Below are 20,742 nucleotides of genomic sequence, written 5' to 3' on the forward strand. Positions count from 1 at the left end.
TATATATATTTTTTGTGGGGTGGATGGTTAAAATCGCATCAACATAATTAAAAGCTGGAAAGTCATCATATGACGACATTACACCCAGTTATATTTCTATATATTGTCGATTTTAATGTGGCACCAACAATTAAAGGTACTATGGTGACTTTCCAGTTTTAGACAGGGAAGGAAGACCCCAGATACCCCTACGAGCATTATGAGTGGGCACATGGGTAGAACAAACCACCAACAAAACTATCTGCTTGCAACAAAGAGTGTATTACCGGTAATGTTGATGCGTAACAAATACTGGGCAACTGCGAAAACAGATTACTCATGCAAGGGATTACAAAAAGAAGAGAGAAAGCTCGTTTTTATGCTAGATATTGAAGACTGGAATATCTGAGGAAACTAGAGCTATCACTATAGTGATTAGTACCCCTGATGTGGTGATGAAGTAGGACAACAGTTCAAGCTAAGATTTAGTAATAACAGAGAATGGTAAGAGTGAAAGTCCATCAAACCTGGAACAACTATTTAAGTTTGAATTAAATCCATAAGTAAAAGCCATGAGAAATAAGCATTTAAGAAGTTTATCAGAAATTCATAGTAAAAAGGAGACATAATTCATGTGAGCTAGTGCTATGGACCTTGTGTCACATGAAATCGGTAATGATATAATACAACTATTTTTAAATCAAATCCAACTAGAGGTGCTTTTGAGAAAAGCGCTTGTCTCCCACAATTGCCTAATCATCTGAATAGTTGTATATGAGTCAACCATGCACCAAGACCTCAACTGCCTTATCAGATTTACAGTGCTTTAAATATCAAAAACAAGTTTAAAGGGCCATAATTCCGAAGTGCCTGGGCAGATTTGGCTAGATATCGAACTTGCCCGAGAACTTATTGGCAAACACATTTTGTTCAAGTTTGGTGAAGATCAGATGAGGTAAGAGTGCAGACAAGATTTGTGAAAGACGGACACACAGACAGGAGTAAATCAGTATGTCTCCCACACCACTGTGTAGTGGGAGACATAATTAGTAATAACAAAGATAGAGTGAAAATGCAACATTACTTTAACCTGGAAATCTAAGTAAAAAGGGGACATAATTAATACAATAATAGCACCAGAGTTATGGACCTTGTGTCCTATCATTTGGGTGATGATGAGGATCATCTATATTAAGTTTGAATCCATGATTGTAATAACAGAGGTAATATAAATAACAGAAGATAAAGTGCACAAAACTTTAACCAAGCTGTGGATATGAACGCCAAGGCGAGTAGGACAGCTCTCCATATATTTCATACAGTCGAGCTAAAATGAATACAAGTCTAATGAGCATTTTGTAGTTTTGTTTATTTTTTGCTGACAATATATTACATTTAAAAATAATTTAAAACAAATCAACATTCTTGTTAAGACTCATCTCAGCAAACGACCTAAAATTTGTTATCTAAAACTCAAAACCACACAGCATACTTGAAAAAGACTATAGGTGAAAGGAAAAGAATTGCTTGCTAAAATAAAAGATAAAACAGACTCTATATTTCTTTAGAAAAATAAAAAATGCTGATAATACTACGGAAAGTTAAATGTTAATGTACTAGTGACGTGTTAATTATTTCTGACTACTGATAAAATTCTAGGAAGGTAAATTAACATCTTATTTTAATGACAAGATTTCTTTACTGAATAAAGACTGAAAGTTTTGTGTTATTATGTAACAAGTCCCTGTTAGTACCTCGCAATTACTATTAGTCAAAAGAAACCTACACAACAGGCAAATATTTGAGGTTGTCACAGATGTACAAAATAAAATCGCTGTTTGTAGTTCAGATGCCTATCATTATATTACTTGGGTTTGGCCCGCCTGATATAATTCCTTCGCATCTAAACTCCAAACAACAATTTATTTGATGACAAATCTCTTTTTAAAATATATCATTTCTTAAATACCATATTTGCAGTAACTTAGGTGATAGAAAAAATGTACCTTGTCTCAAACAGGTTTCAGTTTGTTTCTAATGCATATGGCATTGTTATATTCAAGTTTTATTACAAGGTTTTATTCTTGGGCTAACCTGTGCAGGTTATATGTAATATCTGGTTATTTCCAACATAAATGATATTGGTATATGCAACAACTGATACAAAATAACAATAACTTTAAAAATGATGACTGCAAAATATCTGAACACATTGGTGATGTATTATTTGAACACACTGGCTTTGAACACATCAATATAAAATTTGAACACAAAGGTAAAGTATTTGAACACACACATTTTGTACAAATCTGTAATATTTCTGAATACATCTTTGTGTTTTTAAACACATAAGTTACAAAGATAAAAGTATATAAGTTTACCATTAATTTACATCACTATATTTCTAGTTATATCTTGAAGGCAACAAACTCTATGAAAACTGACTCCGTATTCATTCAATTTTTACTTGTTATACATAACAATTATTACATTTAAATTTCAAACATAGATCTTTCAAATGTTTTTTGTATGGACGCACTATTTTCTTATTTGATAGAACCAAAAATAAAGTCCATAACAGGTCCAAAACTCAAGACAAAATCAGACATGGAAGTACTGACATGTATACCAAATTTCATTTCAGTTGCATAAAAAACTGTAAGAGTTGAGAACACAATGTTCTGATGTAGTGGTTCAAGAACAGGCCATTACACTCGAGAAAAAATAATTGGAAATGAAAGTCCCAGTAAACATGAGCATGTCATCTCCATGATGATGTAAACCACTTTTATTTCAAATGAACAGAAACTATTCAGATTGTAGTATATAAGGTATAGGGGTAACTGTATAATTTCAAAGCCAAAAAAAAGGGCCATTACTTGAAAGAACAATTCAGGTATGAGAGATGGATGTCCACTTCATGATACCAAGCTTCATTTGAATTAGACAAACTGTTGGGGAGTCTACTACTAAAAGAAAATTTGTCGGTCTGACTGAATGATGGATGGACAGTCCTAACTCTATGCCTCCTTGGTCTTTGACATCAGGAATGTAAACACTTTGTCCTCCAAAAAAGTACTTAGATGCACATTCATTTGAATTTTAAGACTATAATGAAAATGGCATGTTTTTTTCTCTCTACAAAACCAAGAGCAACTTCTTCCATTCACTAAATACACCACTTGAGCAAATTCACTTTTCAATCATATTTTGTAAAAATCCAATTATTTCTAAATACATTTAACTTGAAAATCAGTGACCTTGTCAATTAATTTTCAATAATTCAATACATGGGAAATTATATTACATTCATTTTACCAGCCAACAGGCTTTCAAACAAGGCTTATTCATAAATGTTTAATCATTCATCATCATGAATTCATACAGATCCTCAATGTCTTAATATTAAATCAGTCAATTTCTAAATGACATTTAATTCATCAACGTTTCAACATTAAAATGACTGTACTTAAAAAGTTAAATAAAAAAATATTATTTACAAGAATATTTGTCACCAGTTTAACATAACAGCCAGTAGCTGAATCAATATACAAAAAATAATTTTTTAAATTTTTTTTTCATTTATTATATAGAAAAGCTAGGGAAAAAGATTATGAAACCTTTTAAAACTAATTATATAATTTATCTGCTACATCTGTCCATGTGCAGCAAAACTAAAGGGAAGTAACCATGAGAAATAACAAGAGCTGTCTGTAAGACAGCCAAGCTCGACTATTCGAAATATTGTCACAGAAGCAGGAAATTATTACCCAAAATGTTAAATATCAAAAGAGTTTTAAGTTCGAAAGGGGACATAATTTGACAAAACTACATATCAGAGTTATGGGACTTGATGCTATCAACTAGTTTTATAACCCCCAAGAAACATGTTAGGTTTCAATTCAATATCTGCATTAGTTTTGGAGATAGCAACTTGCATGTAAACTTTAACCAGAATTTTCTAAGTCCAAAAGGGGGCATAATTTGTTCAAAATACATGTTAAGAGTTATGGAACTTGACCTAGTGAGGCTGGTAATTGACCTAGAAAAGGAATAAATAAGATTCAAAGCTATATGCCTTTTGGTAATAGCTGTATGTACTTGCACGCAAAACTTTAACCAGAATTTTCTAAGTCCAAAAGGGGGCATAATTTGCCCAAAATACATGTCAGAGTTATGGGACTTGACCCAGTGAGGTAGGTAATTGATCTAGAAAAAGAAAAAATAAGTTTCAAATCTATATGCCTTTTAGTAATAGCTGTATGTACTTGCACGCAAAACTAACAAGAATTTTCTTAGTCCAAAAGGGGGCATAATTTGGCCAAAATGAAGGTCAGAGTTATGGGACTTTGTGCTATAAACTAGTTTTATAACTCCGAAGACACATGTAAAGTTTCAATTCAATATCTGCATTAGTTTTGGAGATAGTAACTTGCATGTAAAACTTTAACCAGGATTTTCTAAGTCCAAAAGAGGGCATAATTTGCCAAAAATACATGTCAGAGTTATGGGACTTGACCCAGTGAGGTAGGTAATTGATCTAGAAAAAGAAAAAATAAGTTTCAAATCTATATGCCTTTTAGTAATAGCTGTATGTACTTGCACGCAAAACTTTAACCAGAATTTTCCAAGTCCAAAAGGGGGCATAATTTGGCCAAAATGAAGGTCAGAGTTATGAGACTTGGTGCTATCAACGAGTTTTATAACCCCGAAGACACATGTGAAGTTTCAATTCAATATCTGCATTAGTTTTGGAGATAGTAACTTGCATGTAAAACTTTAACCAAAATTTTTTAAGTCCAAAAGGGGGCATAATTTGCTCAAAATACATGTTAGAGTTATGGAACTTGACCCAGTGAGGTTGGTAATTGACCTAGAAAAAGAATAAATAAGTTTCAAAGCTATATTCCTTTAAATGATAGCTGTATGTACTTACATGCAAAAACTTAACCAAGGTGTGACGCCGACGCCAGGGTAAGTAGAATAGCTAGACTATTCTTCGAATAGTCGAGCTAAAAACACATGTTAACACACCTTCTGAATAAATCAATTAACAAAATTTCTGACATGGTATTAAATATTCAAGACAACTATAAAAGAACACCTATTCAATTTGTCTGGCTCTAACAGTAAATACTGTTTCTCAAAGAATCCTTTTAATTATCATTTGTGCTCAACTGGGATAATGATCCAAAGTTGCATTTTACACTCTTTTTTTTTTTTTTCAAGCAAACATCACATTTTGAGATTTCCCATAAAAGTTCCGCAACAACTTTACCATTAGTACACAGCAGTATAAGTATTCTTGAATACAAAATGCGAGTTTACAGGATTTAAAGGAATATTTTACTCTGTCCTACTAGAGTTACAAAACCTTAGTTCAAACAATCATATCAAATCATATTTCTCCTTTGAATGTATTTGCAATTTTCTACATTAAGCAACTGAACTTCGGGTTAATTGTAACTTGTAAATTTCACAGTCCAGTGACAGTGGGATAAAATTCTGAGAACCATGGTGAAAACTAGCCCAATTCCGACTAATCTACACTTAACATTCACTCCTACAACAAAACAATCTACACTCGGTATATTCACGTTTTCAAAATAGAGTTCTCTGTAAGTGTTAACACTAATAGACTTTTATACATGTTCCATATTGCACAAAGTGAGGTTTAATTTAGACCACTAGGACATTTTAATCTATACATTGTTCCTACTACCCATATAGTGTAAAACACAACTTATCTATAATCACTCAACAAACGTCTCGGCCCATTTAGAAAATCAACTCATCTATCTATACAGTCACACAGCAATCATCTACCCTCACCATTTACAAACAAGAATAGTCAAACAATCAAGTCAGCACTGTAAAAACTCATTTGCTCGTGATCCAACGACATTTCTGAACACAATATGTAAAAGTTTCACCTGAACCAACTATAGTCAATACATTTTTAAATCATTCATTTGTGCAAGTACAATAATCTCCTTTTACATAAAGAAAAATTTGTTTTATATGGTATCAGTAAATTCCATGCATGTTAGAATAAAATTAATCAAAGCAAACGAGCAATCGTAAAGGCAGTAGCTTTCTGCATTATAAACCTGCCATACGTTGTTCTAGATACCTTTTACTGGTACACATTCAAGATCTTTTTTGTTTTGCTTGTTTCAATATGACATTATGTAAGAAAATGAACAATGAAATTCTTCAGAACTTGTCATTAAATCCATATCACATTTCGATGAACCATGCAATAAGAAATGTTCCTTTCACAGGTACAAACACAACATAAAAGTTATATAGGTATGCAAATAAATAACTGTTGCATTTAATTCAAAATAAATATGTCTATAATTGAAGATCATATTTACAACAAAAAATGTTACTAAAAAATAATTAAATCTATTTGAACACCTTAGGTGGCTGAGGCCATTTGGGGGCTAGAAAATTACATATTAAATAGAATTCAATAATACATTGTAAAAAAATAAAATATCAGGGCAGTAAAAGCATTAAATGCTCGTAATTTGGCTGTTGGAATACATTGCATAGTTGCATATGAACACAATTTTCACTGACATGCCTATAGTTGGACATCAATCATTAAGAATGTGAAGACTTGGTGATTTCAAACACTGAGACAAAGAAATTGAAAGCCCTTACAAAAGGACAAAATGCACCTTTGAACTGCCACACATATCATAACTGTGCACATAAATAAATAGTTCATAAATAAAACACACTTGTATCTTTGGCGTTCTCCAGTACCGGTACGCTGAACTACTAAACTAAACCGTGATCACAACTTCTAACAACAATATAATGCACTTCCAGTAATGTAGCTATAAAGCCGAACTAACAAATTCATTTTCAACAGTCAGAAGCCCTGAAGTCCATGTAAGCAAATCTGACATGGCATTCCATTCACCTCATAAAATCCTGTGTAAACATTTACTATCCCCTTTTTCAGTGAAGATTACTATGTAAGTAGATGTTCAATGCAAAAAGAAATAGCATCTAAAACATGATGCCACTTGGTCCCGCCTTAAACTGTTCACACATGTCATACCTCAAAAATAAAGTGGTACCACATAATACAAGTAACAGTGTTTCTAATACATGTATAGTAGTAACTGGTCTACTATAATCCCTGTACTCGCAATACTGTCAATAAATATTCATACTAACTTCGTGTACACACGGTCCCTTATAAAGGAACATAAGGCACTTCTGACTACTTGGTCCCATTTAACATCTCTTTAAAAAATAAGGCACTTGGAAAAAATCAGAAACTTTGTGCTGGTCCGATCATATACACGCACACCAAGGTACACTGTTATAGCATGTAATTATTATAACATCTTGTTACAATAACATTCATTGTAGGCACTTTGTAAATAAGGCACTGTCAAGGCAGATGCGGACGTGTCTGAACACTGCTCCGCTACTTTCTTGGTGAAGAGATTGTCCCAGTATAGATGAGGTGAGGACGAGTATATTAAAACATCTAAAACTAGAGCACTATCAGCTGCAAGACACAGGGTTTACAGAGGGTGTTTCTGGTGTGTTTGCTATATGATTTTTCTTGTCGCTCTGTGGTGGGGTTAACTGTGTGATAACTTGTGCCTGGTGGTCTGGTGGACTACCGTGATCCATATATACAACCTCGTCTCTACGCAACTGTGCTTTCTCCTGTTTCAATAAAAATCAATGTCTGATGTTGAAATATTTTAAGACTATATTACAGTAACTTTTGTAAACACTTAAACTGTTTTAAAACAAGTTTTCAATTCTATACTGTACACTATAAATGTAAATATTTACAATACAACTATTTGTAATATTTTACCATGAACCTTTTGCTTATGAGAACTACCCTGCACAACAACACTTGTGGAACAGAACTTAGTTTGACTAATAGCCTGCTCATGCATTGCAATTTTGCCTTTTTTTAAACCTAGATGTTGCATTTCATAATTTAACTTTCTGCAGTTGGCTAAATGTATAAAATGGACTGGTCCATCATTCATTTTGGGCAGTACCATTTATTAATCAAAGGGGCCTTAGGGTTTTTCAATGAAAATTTACTGACTAAATAGCGAGCAGTACAGACCATGATCAGCCTGCACGGACTGATCTTGGTCTGCACTCGTCGCAAAGGCAGAATCACTTGCCACCAGCAGGCTAAAGGTTACTGCATACACATATGTTCCTTCTCTACAGTAATGACGTACATGTAATGAGGCATTCAAAGATATTAGAACCTACCAATAAGTTAAGATCTATGACATGAGTTTGTATGGTATGTGAATCCTCTGACTGTATATTGGGGAAGAATTTCACAGCTATCTGGCCTAGTTCTCGTACAGTCACAGCAAAAGGTGCCATCCACTGAACACAGGGTAAAATATCTTTCCATTCGTAACCTGTAATGTCAAATTCATCATAGTCAGTTACATAAAGAAAAGCTGTCCAGTCCAAATTAAATTTGACTGAATGAAACTGTTAACTAATAAATAAAAAAAACTTGCCTAAAGTCATTCATAATTTTTTAAATCACACTGCACAAATCAAAATACTATATAACTGGCAAATGCTCCTGTCAGAACATCATATACAGGACATGGTATATAAGGTTTGTTATCAACAATTCATTGGAATTTATTTCAACAAAGGCACAATGGTACAATGGACACTTAGTATCATACGATTTGATATCAGTATAACAATACAGGGTGTGTAATTTACAACACTGTGATAATCAAGTCTCGAAAGATTTCCCAAGTTCAAAAATTCTTGTCGAGATGGTTTATACCAGGCTACAATGTTAATTTTTGATATAACCTCAAGTTTGGAAACCATTCATCAATTGCTGCCTTGTCATTGGTCAATTTTAAAGTTGTGATCAGAAACAACCACTCAGATGGCAGGGTTTCAAGACTGGTCTCCAAAACACAATTTTGTTACCTCTTCCAAGCTCATAAGAAGGGTGTTGTAGCAACCAACAAGAGCAAATAATAAAGTGAGAGAACAAACACAACAAAGACCAGAAAATTATCAGTTGCAAACCTGAGACAGAGAGTACCAGCTCCCGTGACGACATATGATACAAAGCTGCTGCAGCTAATACACTGTACTGGAACTGTAAACTTTCTATGTCTAGTATACACAGGTCTAGTAACTGGAATATAAAGATACAAGGGGTTAAAGTTGATGAATAGTGAAAATTTAAAGTATACCAAATGCTGCATTTTGTGAGAATTCTTTGAAACTATCAATCATATACAGCAGACTTGCATATCATTAAATCAAAGATCAAAACTCTAAAATTATAGGCAGTTGTCTGGACGAACACCAACTCTTGTAACATAAAGTTAAAATAACTAGAAAATGCTTTTGTAAAAAAGCGCATGTCTCCCCCAATGCAAAGTCCTATAGGCAAGAAGTTAATAGGGGTCAGGAGCGAAAGTCAAAGAGACACTGATGGTTGGCTGCAATAGGGATCATCTACTTGGCATGTCCAGTCATCACGCTAAATTTCAACACTCGTGGCCTAGTGGTTCTCAAGTCACTGTTCAGGCTCCTTTGACCTTGACCTTTGATCAAGTGACCTCAAAATAAATAGGGGTCATCTACTCTGCATGTCCAATCATCCTATTAAGTTTCAACATTGTAGGTCAAGTGGTTCTCAAGTTATTTCCAAAAAAATGATTTTACATGAACAGGCCACTGTGACCTTGACCTTTAATAGACTGACCCCAAAATCAATAGGGGTCATCTACTCTGCATGTTCAATCATCCTACGAAGTTTCATCATTCTGGGTCAAGTGGTTCTTAAGTTACTGACCGGAAATGGTTTTCAATGTTCGGGCCCCTGTGACTTTGACCTTTCACAGAGTGACCCCAAAATCGTTAGGGGTCATCTACTTTTTATGACCAATCATCCTATTAAGTTTCAACATTCTGGGTCAAGTGGTTCTCAAGTTACTGACCGGAAATGGTTTTCAATGTTCAGGCCCCTGTGACCTTGACCTTTAATGGAGTGACCCCAAAATCGATAGGGGTCATCTACTTTGCATGTACAATCATCCTATGAAGTTTCAACATTCTGGGTCAAGTGGTTCTCTAGTTATTGATTAGAAATGGTTTTCAATGTTCAGGCCCCTGTGACCTTGACCTTTGATGGAGTGATCCCATAATCAATAAGGGTCATCTATTCTTTATGACCAATCATCCTATCAAGTTTCAACATTCTGGGTCAGGTGGTTCTCTAGTTATTGATTGGAAATGGTTTTCAATGTTCAGGCCCCTGTGACCTTGACCTTTGACGGAGTGACCCCAAAATCAATAGGGGTCATCTACTCTTCATGACCAATCATCCTATGAAGTTTCAACATTCTGGGTCAAGTGGTTCTCTAGTTATTGATCGGAAATGGTTTTCAATGTTCAGGCCCCTGTGACCTTGACCTTTGACGGAGTGACCCCAAAATCAATAGGGGTCATCTACTCTTCATGACCAATCATCCTATGAAGTTTCAACATTCTCGGTCATGTGGTTTTCTAGTTATTGATCGGAAATGGTTTTCAATGTTCAGGCCCATGTGACCTTGACCTTTGACGGAGTGACGCCAAAATCAATAGGGGTCATTTACTCTGCATGAACAATCATCCTATGAAGTTTCAACATTCTGGGTCGAGAGGTTCTCAAGTTATTGATTGGAAATTGTTTTCCATGTTCAGGCCCCTGTGGCCTTGACCTTTAACAGAGTGACCCTAAAATCGTTAGGGTTCATCTACTCTGCATGACCAATCATCCTACGAAGTTTCATCATTCTGGGTCAAGTGGTTCTTAAGTTACTGACCGGAAATGGTTTTCAATGTTCGGGCCCCTGTGACTTTGACCTTTCACAGAGTGACCCCAAAATCGTTAGGGGTCATCTACTTTTTATGACCAATCATCCTATTATGTTTCAACATTCTGGGTCAAGTGGTTCTCAAGTTACTTACCGGAAATGGTTTTCAATGTTCAGGCCCCTGTGACCTTGACCTTCAATGGAGTGACCCCAAAATCGATAGGGGTCATCTACTTTGCATGTACAATCATCCTATGAAGTTTCAACATTCTGGGTCAAGTGGTTCTCTAGTTATTGATTAGAAATGGTTTTCAATGTTCAGGCCCCTGTGACCTTGACCTTTGATGGAGTGATCCCATAATCAATAAGGGTCATCTATTCTTGATGACCAATCATCCTATCAAGTTTCAACATTCTGGGTCAGGCGGTTCTCTAGTTATTGATTGGAAATGGTTTTCAATGTTCAGGCCCCTGTGACCTTGACCTTTGACGAAGTGACCCCAAAATCAATAGGGGTCATCTACTCTTCATGACCAATCATCCTATGAAGTTTCAACATTCTGGGTCAAGTGGTTCTCTAGTTATTGATCGGAAATGGTTACTAATCCAGAAACATCATTGAAAACCTACAAACAAGTCGGATGTAATTTTTACAAACGTAACACTGTTTCTATACTAAACTTGTACCTAATAAAACATTTACAAGTCATAAATGGAATATGCTGTTACATATGAAATCATCGTAAGTGTAAGAAGAACAGAATTATGAGATAAGGTGGACCTTACCCGTGCTATTTGTACAAATACATGTGAAGAGTACTGAGGAAAGACGAAGCCGTGTTCACCGCCATGTATATGTTCTACATTTGAAACCTGGAGGTAGATGTTCAACCAACCGTTTGCCGTCACTGGAGAAAGATCCCAGTTAATAGCCTGGAAAAACAGAAAACAGAATATTCAATACTTTGTTCCTACAAAACATTCCATCAAGATCTCTCTTCTCTCCATTCACAAACATTATTCATAGAGACATGAAAAAAGTACTTTTTTAATGACTTTTCATGAATTTGCAAAAACAACTTATTCTCAAAACTTCATCTTGAAATCACAACCACTTTGACGCCTTATTCGACCATGGTACCCATTGCAATGAGATTATGACAGAAGCCAGCCTCCAGCTTAATGCTAAGCAACCAACAAAGGAGCTTCTAGTATCATTTTTCATGTCACTGACATGCACACCCTTGACAACCAACACAGGAAGCATGTGATCTACCACCAGGCTAGAAGTCTACAGATGTGTATAGGTTGCTATATATGTTTAAACATGACCTATATATATATATATATAATTATGATTTGACAAAATGTATGTAAAGTCCATACAGAACTATTTACTTACCTTCAATATAACAAGTTCCTGGTCTAAAATCTCATCTTCTGTGCAGGCACCATCAGTTACGTAAGCAAACTCTGCCAACTTAGGTGGATATATTTCCTACAAGAGAAGAAATATAAATAACACCTGAAAAGCATCTTTAAATATCATTGATTACACATACGAATTTACAAGTATATCCTCTGGTTATGCCCAATCAAACTTCAAAGTACATTCTAGGGTACAATTTATTACAAAATAAAACTAAACTAGAAAATGCTTTTGTCTCCCCCAATGCAAAGTCCTATAGGCAAGAAGTCAATAGGGGTCAGGAGCGAAAGTCAAAGAGACACTGATGGTTGGCTGCAATAGGGATCATCTACTTGGCATGTCCAGTCATCATGCTAAATTTCAACACTCTTGGCCTAGTGGTTCTCAAGTCACTGTTCAGGCTCCTGTGACCTTGACCTTTGATCAAGTGACCTCAAAATAAATAGGGGTCATCTACTCTGCATGTCCAATCATCCTATGAAGTTTCAACATTGTAGGTCAAGTGGTTCTCAAGTTACTGATCGGAAATGGTTTTACATGAATAGGCTACTGTGACCTTGACCTTTAATAGACTGACCCCAAAATCAATAGGGGTCATCTACTCTGCATGTTCAATCATTATTATGAAGTTTCAACATTCTGGGTCAAGTGGTTCTCAAGTTATTGATCGGAACTGGTTATCAATGTTCAGGCCCCTTTGACCTTGACCTTTAATGGAGTGACCCCAAAAACAATAGGGGCCATTTACTCTGCATGAACAATCATCCTATGAAGTTTCAACATTCTGGGTCGAGAGGTTCTCAAGTTATTGATTGGAAATGGTTTTCCATGTTCAGGCCCCTGTGACCTTGACCTTTAATGGAGTGACCCCAAAATCGATAGGGGTCATCTACTCTGCATGACCAATCATCCTATGAAGTTTCATCATTCTGGGTCAAGTGGTTCTCTAGTTATTGATCGGAAATAGTTTTCAATGTTCGGGCACCTGTGACCTTGACCTTTCACAGAGTGACCCCAAAATCTATAGGGGTCATCTACTCTTCATGACCAATCATCCTATGAAGTTTCAACATTCTGGGTCAAGTGGTTCTCTAGTTATTGATCGGAAATGGTTTTCAATGTTCAGGCCCCTGTGACCTTGACCTTTGACAGACTGACCCCAAAATCAATAGGGGTCATCTACTCTTCATGACCAATCATCCTATGAAGTTTCAACATTCTGGGTCAAGTGGTTCTCTAGTTATTGATCGGAAATGGTTTTCAATGTTCAGGCCCCTGTGACCTTGACCTTTGACGGAGTGACCCCAAAAACAATAGGGGTCGATCTACTCCAGCAGCCCGACAACCCTATGAAGTTTGAAGGTTCTAGGTCAAATGGTTCTCCAGTTATTGCTCGGAAATAAAGTGTGACGTACGGACGGACGGAAGGACAGGGCAAAAACAATATGTCTCCTCGGGGAGACATAAATAGCAATACTGTATAACCTCATGATTTTTAGATTCTTCAAAACTAGCATGGGAACATGAATCCAAAAATTTCAAAATTTAAATATAACATTGAGAAATTATATTATGTTCAGACATAGACATAATTTCCTGAATTTCATACCTCTAATTTGGCTGCAATAAATAAACAAGAAATTCCTATAAGCTGTAACTGGTGTTTTTGCAAGTTGCTCTGTTTTGATAAAAATCTGTCGAGAAAGTCCACAGCTAAATAGAAAGATTCTCTGTGTAACCGATACACCTCACAAACCTGCAAACAAAATAAAATATAATAAATTCACCCTTCCTAGTATTTAGAACAGTATTGCATTTTCTCTTTTTTCCCCAAGAAAATAAAAATAAAAGCTTAATGTTAAGAGTACAGTTAATATTTCTTTCTATAATATTATAACTATTGCAGAGATATAGTTATATCGGGAAATTAATAACTATTGCAGAGATACAGTTATAATAACTTATATCGGGAAATTCGGCAATCAAAAGCCTGAAATCTGAATCAGTTCTGAAAAATTTGACTTGTGTATAAAATATATCTAAAATGTAGAAGACAAACTGTTCAGTACTTCTTCAGTGTATAAAATTGTATAAGTTTTTCTCCATCAAAGTTGCTGACAATTTATACTTCCTTATCATGAGGAAAGTATCCATATCAGATTGAAAATAATTTCTTGTTAATGCTTCTACATGTATCACAGTATAACTTGCAATTGTAAACCAGACAAAACATTATCTGGGAAATAAAAGCTATGTAATCAGATCCAGGTATAGCGCTTCACATGCTGAAAATAGAAATATACTTGTATTTTGCCAAATTGTAATAACTGAACTGTGCAAGTTATTAAACAGCACTAAACAAGTTTGCATACAGTATTTTTAAAGTGTACATTTGGCAGCTTTGTAAACATTTTCAAAATATATGTTCCTTTTTCATTTTTGTACAATTCTTTAAAAATAATAAAACTTACTTCTATTAACCAATCTAGTAATATAGCCCTCATTCGTGCATGCAAGGCAGGATGCTTGTCAAACATATTCTGGTCTCGTACATAGTTCAGTTCTTTCCGCAGCATTGTGTGCCACACTTCCTGTGAGTCTGCCCAATCTAACTGAGGTAGTGGTGACTTTCGCACTTCAACTGGGGTTGTGAAATAGTTCTGGAATCGGAACTTTGAGCCTAACATAAGATCCGAACTCATGTGCGAGTGTGTGGGGGATGACTCGGGACTTGGTACTATTGAACATGTTGTAATAGCTGTAGTTTCTGATATTGGGACCCACTGATTCTGAAAGAAGAATAACAGAATATGAATAAATGGATACATTCTGACACTTGAAAATGAAAGTAAAATAAATGTTGGAAACACACACTGGATATGCCAGGAATTGACATACCTGTGTCATAGGTTACTTGACCACACAGGATTGCCTTATTTTATTTCAAATTTTATGGAGAAAGTGTCATAAAAAAGTTAATACAGCTATAGATCAAACCTCTTACGAATGAATTTTAAGAGATGTTGCCTAAACTATCTCTAAAATAAAGTCTGACAGGAAACTTTTTTTAGATGAAAAGAATTGTATTGGGGCTAAAATTTATTGTTGATCACGTAATCTTAAACACAGTCAAGCCTTATCAATAAATATTTTTTTTTTTACTTTTTTTTTCTCTAATCCCTTATTTCATACGTTGTAATTCAGCCACCTTTACTTACTGAAATCATCTCAAAGCCATAGATTAATAATCCAAAATCCTACTTTGTTTTTACACTAAATCCCTTCTTATCTGCCACCTTAAGATGCTGATAGTGTAATAATTTAAGTTTTTGTAGAGTTAAATACAGAAGATTAACCTAAAGCTGGGTATAAGAGGCTAAACAAACATCAGCTTGGCAAGGTGAAAGCTGTCTGCAGTGTAAAGTGTGATAGTGAAAAGTCTCTAACAGATTTGTTACACTGAAGACCCAAAGATATCAATCAGTATTATACCAAACTGTGAACAACATATTACTTAACACTACACAAACATCAACTCTTGCCTATATCACTGTCAGAAGAAATTGTGAGAAATAAATACAAGGTGTTTGACAAGGCAAGCCAAGCCATAGGGGGTCATGCAGTCTGACACCCTTCACAAATCTGATGATAGCATGGCAGTTCCCTTGTTGATTGTTTACTCTTACAGTGGTCAAAGTTCACTAAGAAGGGAAACAGTTTAAAAGTACTCCTGTTTTGAATTTACAGGCTTAAAGCATTCATTACATTTTTTAAGTTTTGACATAATATATGTAAAAATTTGAAGCTTTGATAGAAAATGAACAGGCAATAAAATTATTTGAAATAACAATAGTTCAAAAGACAAGATAATGACCAGTTTTTTTATTTAAATAAAGCCTGAAGGTAAAAGCTGTCAATTTATAGAGTCAACACAAAAGTTAACTGGGGACCATACAGATTTCAATTTTTGTCACCAACATAAAAAAATGCTCTAGGCAAATGTTCATTCATCAATAAAACCTTCATGCATGTTTATCAAACATGTTTTGGCTCTTTTTCGCTTTATGTTTTTTTTTACTCAATCAACGTTATTATATGTTTCCCAATATCCAATCCTTCAGCATTCTTTTTTTTTCACTTTGTGTAATTTGATCTAAATTTGGCATAAACTTTTTCCTTATATAAGTGGTACCTAATATCAGACCTATCCACAACTGCAAACGGTCTTTCTCAATTTTCAAATTGGGTTCACTGGACTCATACACAATTGGTGTGAAAATCTCTAAAAATAGCAGAAAAGCATAAAGTAGATACCCATGGGCAACATGCCGAGCCTGCCCTTTGACCCCTAACTGTGACCTTGACCTTTGAGATAAATCCGTCTCATTGATTTAAACATTCATGCCAAATATAAACAAGATTCCTCAATGCATGTCAGTTATGGGCTGAATAAGCTCTAAAATGACCTTTGACCTCAACCTTTGAGATATGAACCTGAGGTTTGCGCAGGCCATTCTGTCTCACTGAGATTAACATTCACGCCAAATATAAACAAGATTCCTCAATGCATGTCAGAGTTATTGGCTGGACAAGCTCTGAAATGACCTTTGACCAGTCTTGTTTATATTTGGCATGAATGTTAACCTCAGTGGACTGAGTGTCGTGCACAAACCAAAGGTTCCTATCTCAAAAGTCAAGGTCACAGTTCGAGGTCAAAGGTCATTTCAGAGCTTGTCCGGCCAATAATTCTGACATGCATTGAGGAATCTTGTTTATATTGTCCATGCATGTCAAAGTTATGGTCCGAACAAACAAATCCAGAAGCATGCACGCATATACACCAAACCAACTTTTGGACAACTATGTCTTCGCATAAATGAGCGGGCTTGACAAAAAGCATTGAAAAACTTTAAAGAAGTTTGTTTTCGACTTTTGCATCACAGTTTTTTTTCCTTCTAAATAGGGGCCGTTAATAGGCCCCTTCCCCTCAGATTTCTTTTAAATCAAGCAGTTTTCCCCCAAAATTGACTTTACATCAGGTTTTTATTCCCCTTTGCCAAAAAAACAAGCTATTTTTTCCCCAAATCACAGGCCTGGGCCCCTTCCCCTCCTAGTAAAAAATAACTCTGTGCAGCAAGGAAACGTGTCTGACTGATCAAGATTTGTCACGTTCGTCATCCAACATTATCTACCCTTGAATGTTAATACAGTTTGTTTGGGTGCAAAACGTTTATTCATCATGCGTTTAGGTACAAATTATTTAAATCATTTAACATTTTGATTCACAAAATATTCACGATGTTGAGAAAAACACCAATTTTCTTGTACTGGACCCATTCACAATGTTTTAAAAAAAAATCACTGGCAACATGTGAAGCTAATATCTATGATTTCCACCCAATTTTGCCACCCCGGCACCCGCTGAAATTTAAGCCAAATCTTTTAATAAATAACTGAAACAGAAGACGAGACAATTTAACTGATCAAACCTCAGGCTATAACAATTTTTTTATTTTTAGTCACAATGAAACTGTTGCAGAGACTTTTCTGCTTTTATTGTGAACAAAGAACTTTTCTGAAGCCTTAGGACATTTCTTACTTCAGGCACAAGGTGGTACATGAGAAGAACCACAAACCAGGTGTGCTGTTTGTGTTTGATGTGGGTCTACATCATTTTAAAGTGTACTTAATGCCATGTAACAAGTCAGTTGTACAACCAAACCTCTGTTCCTGAATATTAAAATTCCATCATTGTTTTTACCTGTTTTGCCAAGTACTTTCGGTTTACTTAAATTAACTGCAATACCTTTACTCGGTAAGCTCTTGTATTTGTATGGAGTGAGAGCTGAGTGAACTTTGAAGGAACACTCCCAATATTCATCAAAGGTACTGAGATATCAGCTTACATACAAAAACTTAACCAAAAATTGCAATGTGGAAAAAGGGACATAATTTTGTAAAAAAAGCAATTTATAGAGTTACATAATCAGTGCAATGCATTGTGTAAGCCAGTGTATCACAGTCAATGAAGTGTGTGAAGATTCAATCCATTCTCATATGTGGTAACTGAGATACTAGCTCACAATACAAAAAAGCTTAACCAATTCGGGACTGTGACGCCAATGCATGGACAAGTCTTCTTTGAACAGACAAGCTAAAAATTGTTACATTGAAAATACAAAACTGCGTCATCGAACCTTTGCTGCATGTTGGATCACCACAATAAACGTTTCAGTCTGACTCCCAGCAGTCAGTACTGGGATACCAACTTGCACATAGAAAATTAACAATGTCACAACAATGGATATGTGGGTGCAATAGCTCTACAGAGTCTCGAATAGTTAAGCTAATGAGCTGTTCGCCTGTTATTCTGCAGCTGTCACAAAAAGTATTAAAGAATGAGAATACTCATGATTTAGAGAAGGAAATCCTACCCTGGATTTCAGATATATGTTCAAAACCTTGTTAGACTGAACATGTCTCAACTTCAAGTAAGATTTCCTTATCCACACTTCTGATCAAAGGCAGGAAATCAGAAGAGTAGGTGGGGGGCAAATTACATCCGCCAACCCCTTTCCCATTCTCAAACAAATTCTTCCAAACTAAAAGCACAGTTCCCAAAAATTCAACCGTAAACCATGTCTTTTATTCCCCTTTGACCAATTACCAAGCTATTTATTCCAAAAACTTGCAAGATTTTCTCCCAAAATATGATGTCCCGTTTCTTTCAATATATACCAAAAATATACCAAAATGAATGAACATTGAAAGAAAAATAAAATAAAATATAACAGATCAGTTTTGTTCGAGGAAGTTACTTTAATTGTCACAGGCATCATTTATCTTTTCAAGTTCCCTTTAACTAACGTTAAATATTCCAAAATATTCCTCTGTTAACTATTTCTTTCGATGGCCCATATTTATCATCAAAAGTAGGTCATGGCGCCAAACTGTTTATAAAAGAACGATCATAAAATAATCATAATGCACGTTGCAAAAAGGTAGCATTTACCTCAATCCTATATTGTTGCCTTCTCTTTACACATGCCATTGCTTCTTCTGGGTCCTGAAAGTAAAATTATGCGTTAAATTTGTTTAGAAACTTAAAATATTTTTTCATACCCCACCCACTCGTTTTAAAGAACAAAGGATCAGACATTAGCATGACCGATATAATTGAAAGCAAATTCTTACCTCTTCTGCTTTTCTTTTACGACTGATTTTTGTGCATATTGAAACTTGGTCTGTGCTCTTTGATCTGGTATTCATTCGGGAACTGCAAACAAACAGAATGTGGATGAATCTTTTGAAAAATATGAGGGTGTACCGGCTAAATCCAAAATGGCGGTAAATATCACATTGCAAAGATTACCAAGATTCCTATTTACCTTTTTCTAGACATCTTGTTCCGCACTCCACACATCTGACGAGTGCTACAATGTAAAAAATGACGGATGTATTTATTAAAAACATTTAATCCAATTCATTTTGGCGCAAATTTGCAGATTTCACTATTCCTTTCTCGTCCGCGTTTGCATGTGGTTTGACAATGATTTACTTCCACACCTAGCCTTGAAACAAAAATTTACGGGTAGATTAATCTCACGAATTCTCATATGCATGCTGGAAATATTTTATCAAGTAGGCTAGCTCTAAGTTTTATTTAATAAAATTAGAGACTTTTCTGCTAAAAAAATATTCCACCACTTTCAAATATTGAACATATATTTTAATTAAAGTGACACAGAATCTACAATATTCCTACATTTTCAACAATTTTCGAAGATTATTCCATTCATTCTTTCGTTTCAGTCCCAACTTATGATAAACTAACACTCTGACAACCCGCCGTATACTGATTGTGGCTTCCTTTGTGGGATCAGCAATAATCAGGGGCCACTCACCGAGGCTCCCGCCAATAGAAACGAAACGCCACGGACACAGACGAACTTCGGCGTTTCAAAGAAACTTTTTGTATTTAATATTTTTAGAAAAATGAATGTTTAAAATACAATTACTGATTAATAATTTTGCTTACGATTAAATATTTTCAGTAAACAACATAGGCTTATCAAAGCTCAAAATTTTATTATTTTTGACGTAAACACCCGGGAAAATATTCCGACATTTTAGAGATGAATAATGGGCATTGTGAAAACAAACATATTTGTTCTGTGTGTATAAAGACATTTGCATTGATGTTTTAATTAACATTGTCAAAATCATTTGCATTTTACATCTAATAGCTTTTTTGTAAGTTGTGGCTCTATTACTGTTATTCCGATATTCTTCGAAATTTAGTAACAATAATCTTTACTTTATTTCATCAAATATAAATGGATCAGACAAGTGTTATATATCACCAGAAACTTCAAAGTCTTATCTAGAAGAACGTATTGGAAATTTTCAAGTGCGGTATTCGAACAAGAAAGATATTAGCCAAAACAAAAGGTATATGTTTTCTTAAGTCTG

At 35.0% G+C, this 20,742-nt stretch overlaps 1 protein-coding gene across 2 annotated transcripts; it reads right to left on the reverse strand.

Moving 5' to 3' along the window:
• Positions 1-1,329: 1,329 nt before the first annotated feature.
• On the reverse strand, positions 1,330-20,618 carry LOC123549095 (G1/S-specific cyclin-E-like). 2 transcript variants are annotated; one of them, XM_045336901.2, is made up of 11 exons: positions 20,036-20,618; positions 19,659-19,703; positions 19,465-19,546; positions 19,283-19,336; positions 14,742-15,059; positions 13,880-14,026; positions 12,244-12,339; positions 11,628-11,774; positions 9,058-9,169; positions 8,257-8,414; positions 1,330-7,680 (listed from the first exon to the last, which is right to left on the reverse strand). In XM_045336901.2, exons 2-11 carry the CDS (start codon positions 19,691-19,693, stop codon positions 7,513-7,515), a joined length of 1,317 nt encoding a protein of 438 aa, XP_045192836.1. In that variant the 5' UTR covers positions 19,694-19,703; positions 20,036-20,618; the 3' UTR covers positions 1,330-7,512. The 2 variants fall into 2 exon arrangements, with proteins under 2 accessions (XP_045192836.1, XP_053401618.1); XM_053545643.1 differs by lacking the exon at positions 20,036-20,618 and having other exon boundaries at positions 19,659-19,836.
• Between the last annotated feature and the right edge of the window lie 124 nt (positions 20,619-20,742).

This window comes from Mercenaria mercenaria, chromosome 6 (genome assembly GCF_021730395.1).
Source record: "Mercenaria mercenaria strain notata chromosome 6, MADL_Memer_1, whole genome shotgun sequence".
Taxonomy (NCBI): Eukaryota; Metazoa; Mollusca; class Bivalvia; order Venerida; family Veneridae; genus Mercenaria; species Mercenaria mercenaria.

Excerpts from the sequence above, each read along its gene's own strand:
- LOC123549095 (XM_045336901.2), bottom strand. The coding sequence starts at position 19,693 with ATGTGTGGAGTGCGGAACAAGATGTCTAGAAAAAG. Across the intron at positions 15,060-19,282 it reads GGCAACAATATAGGATTGAG|AATCAGTGGGTCCCAATATC; the intron begins GTAAATGCTACC and ends TTCTTCTTTCAG. Across the intron at positions 12,340-13,879 it reads TTATTGCAGCCAAATTAGAG|GAAATATATCCACCTAAGTT; the intron begins GTATGAAATTCA and ends CTTCTCTTGTAG.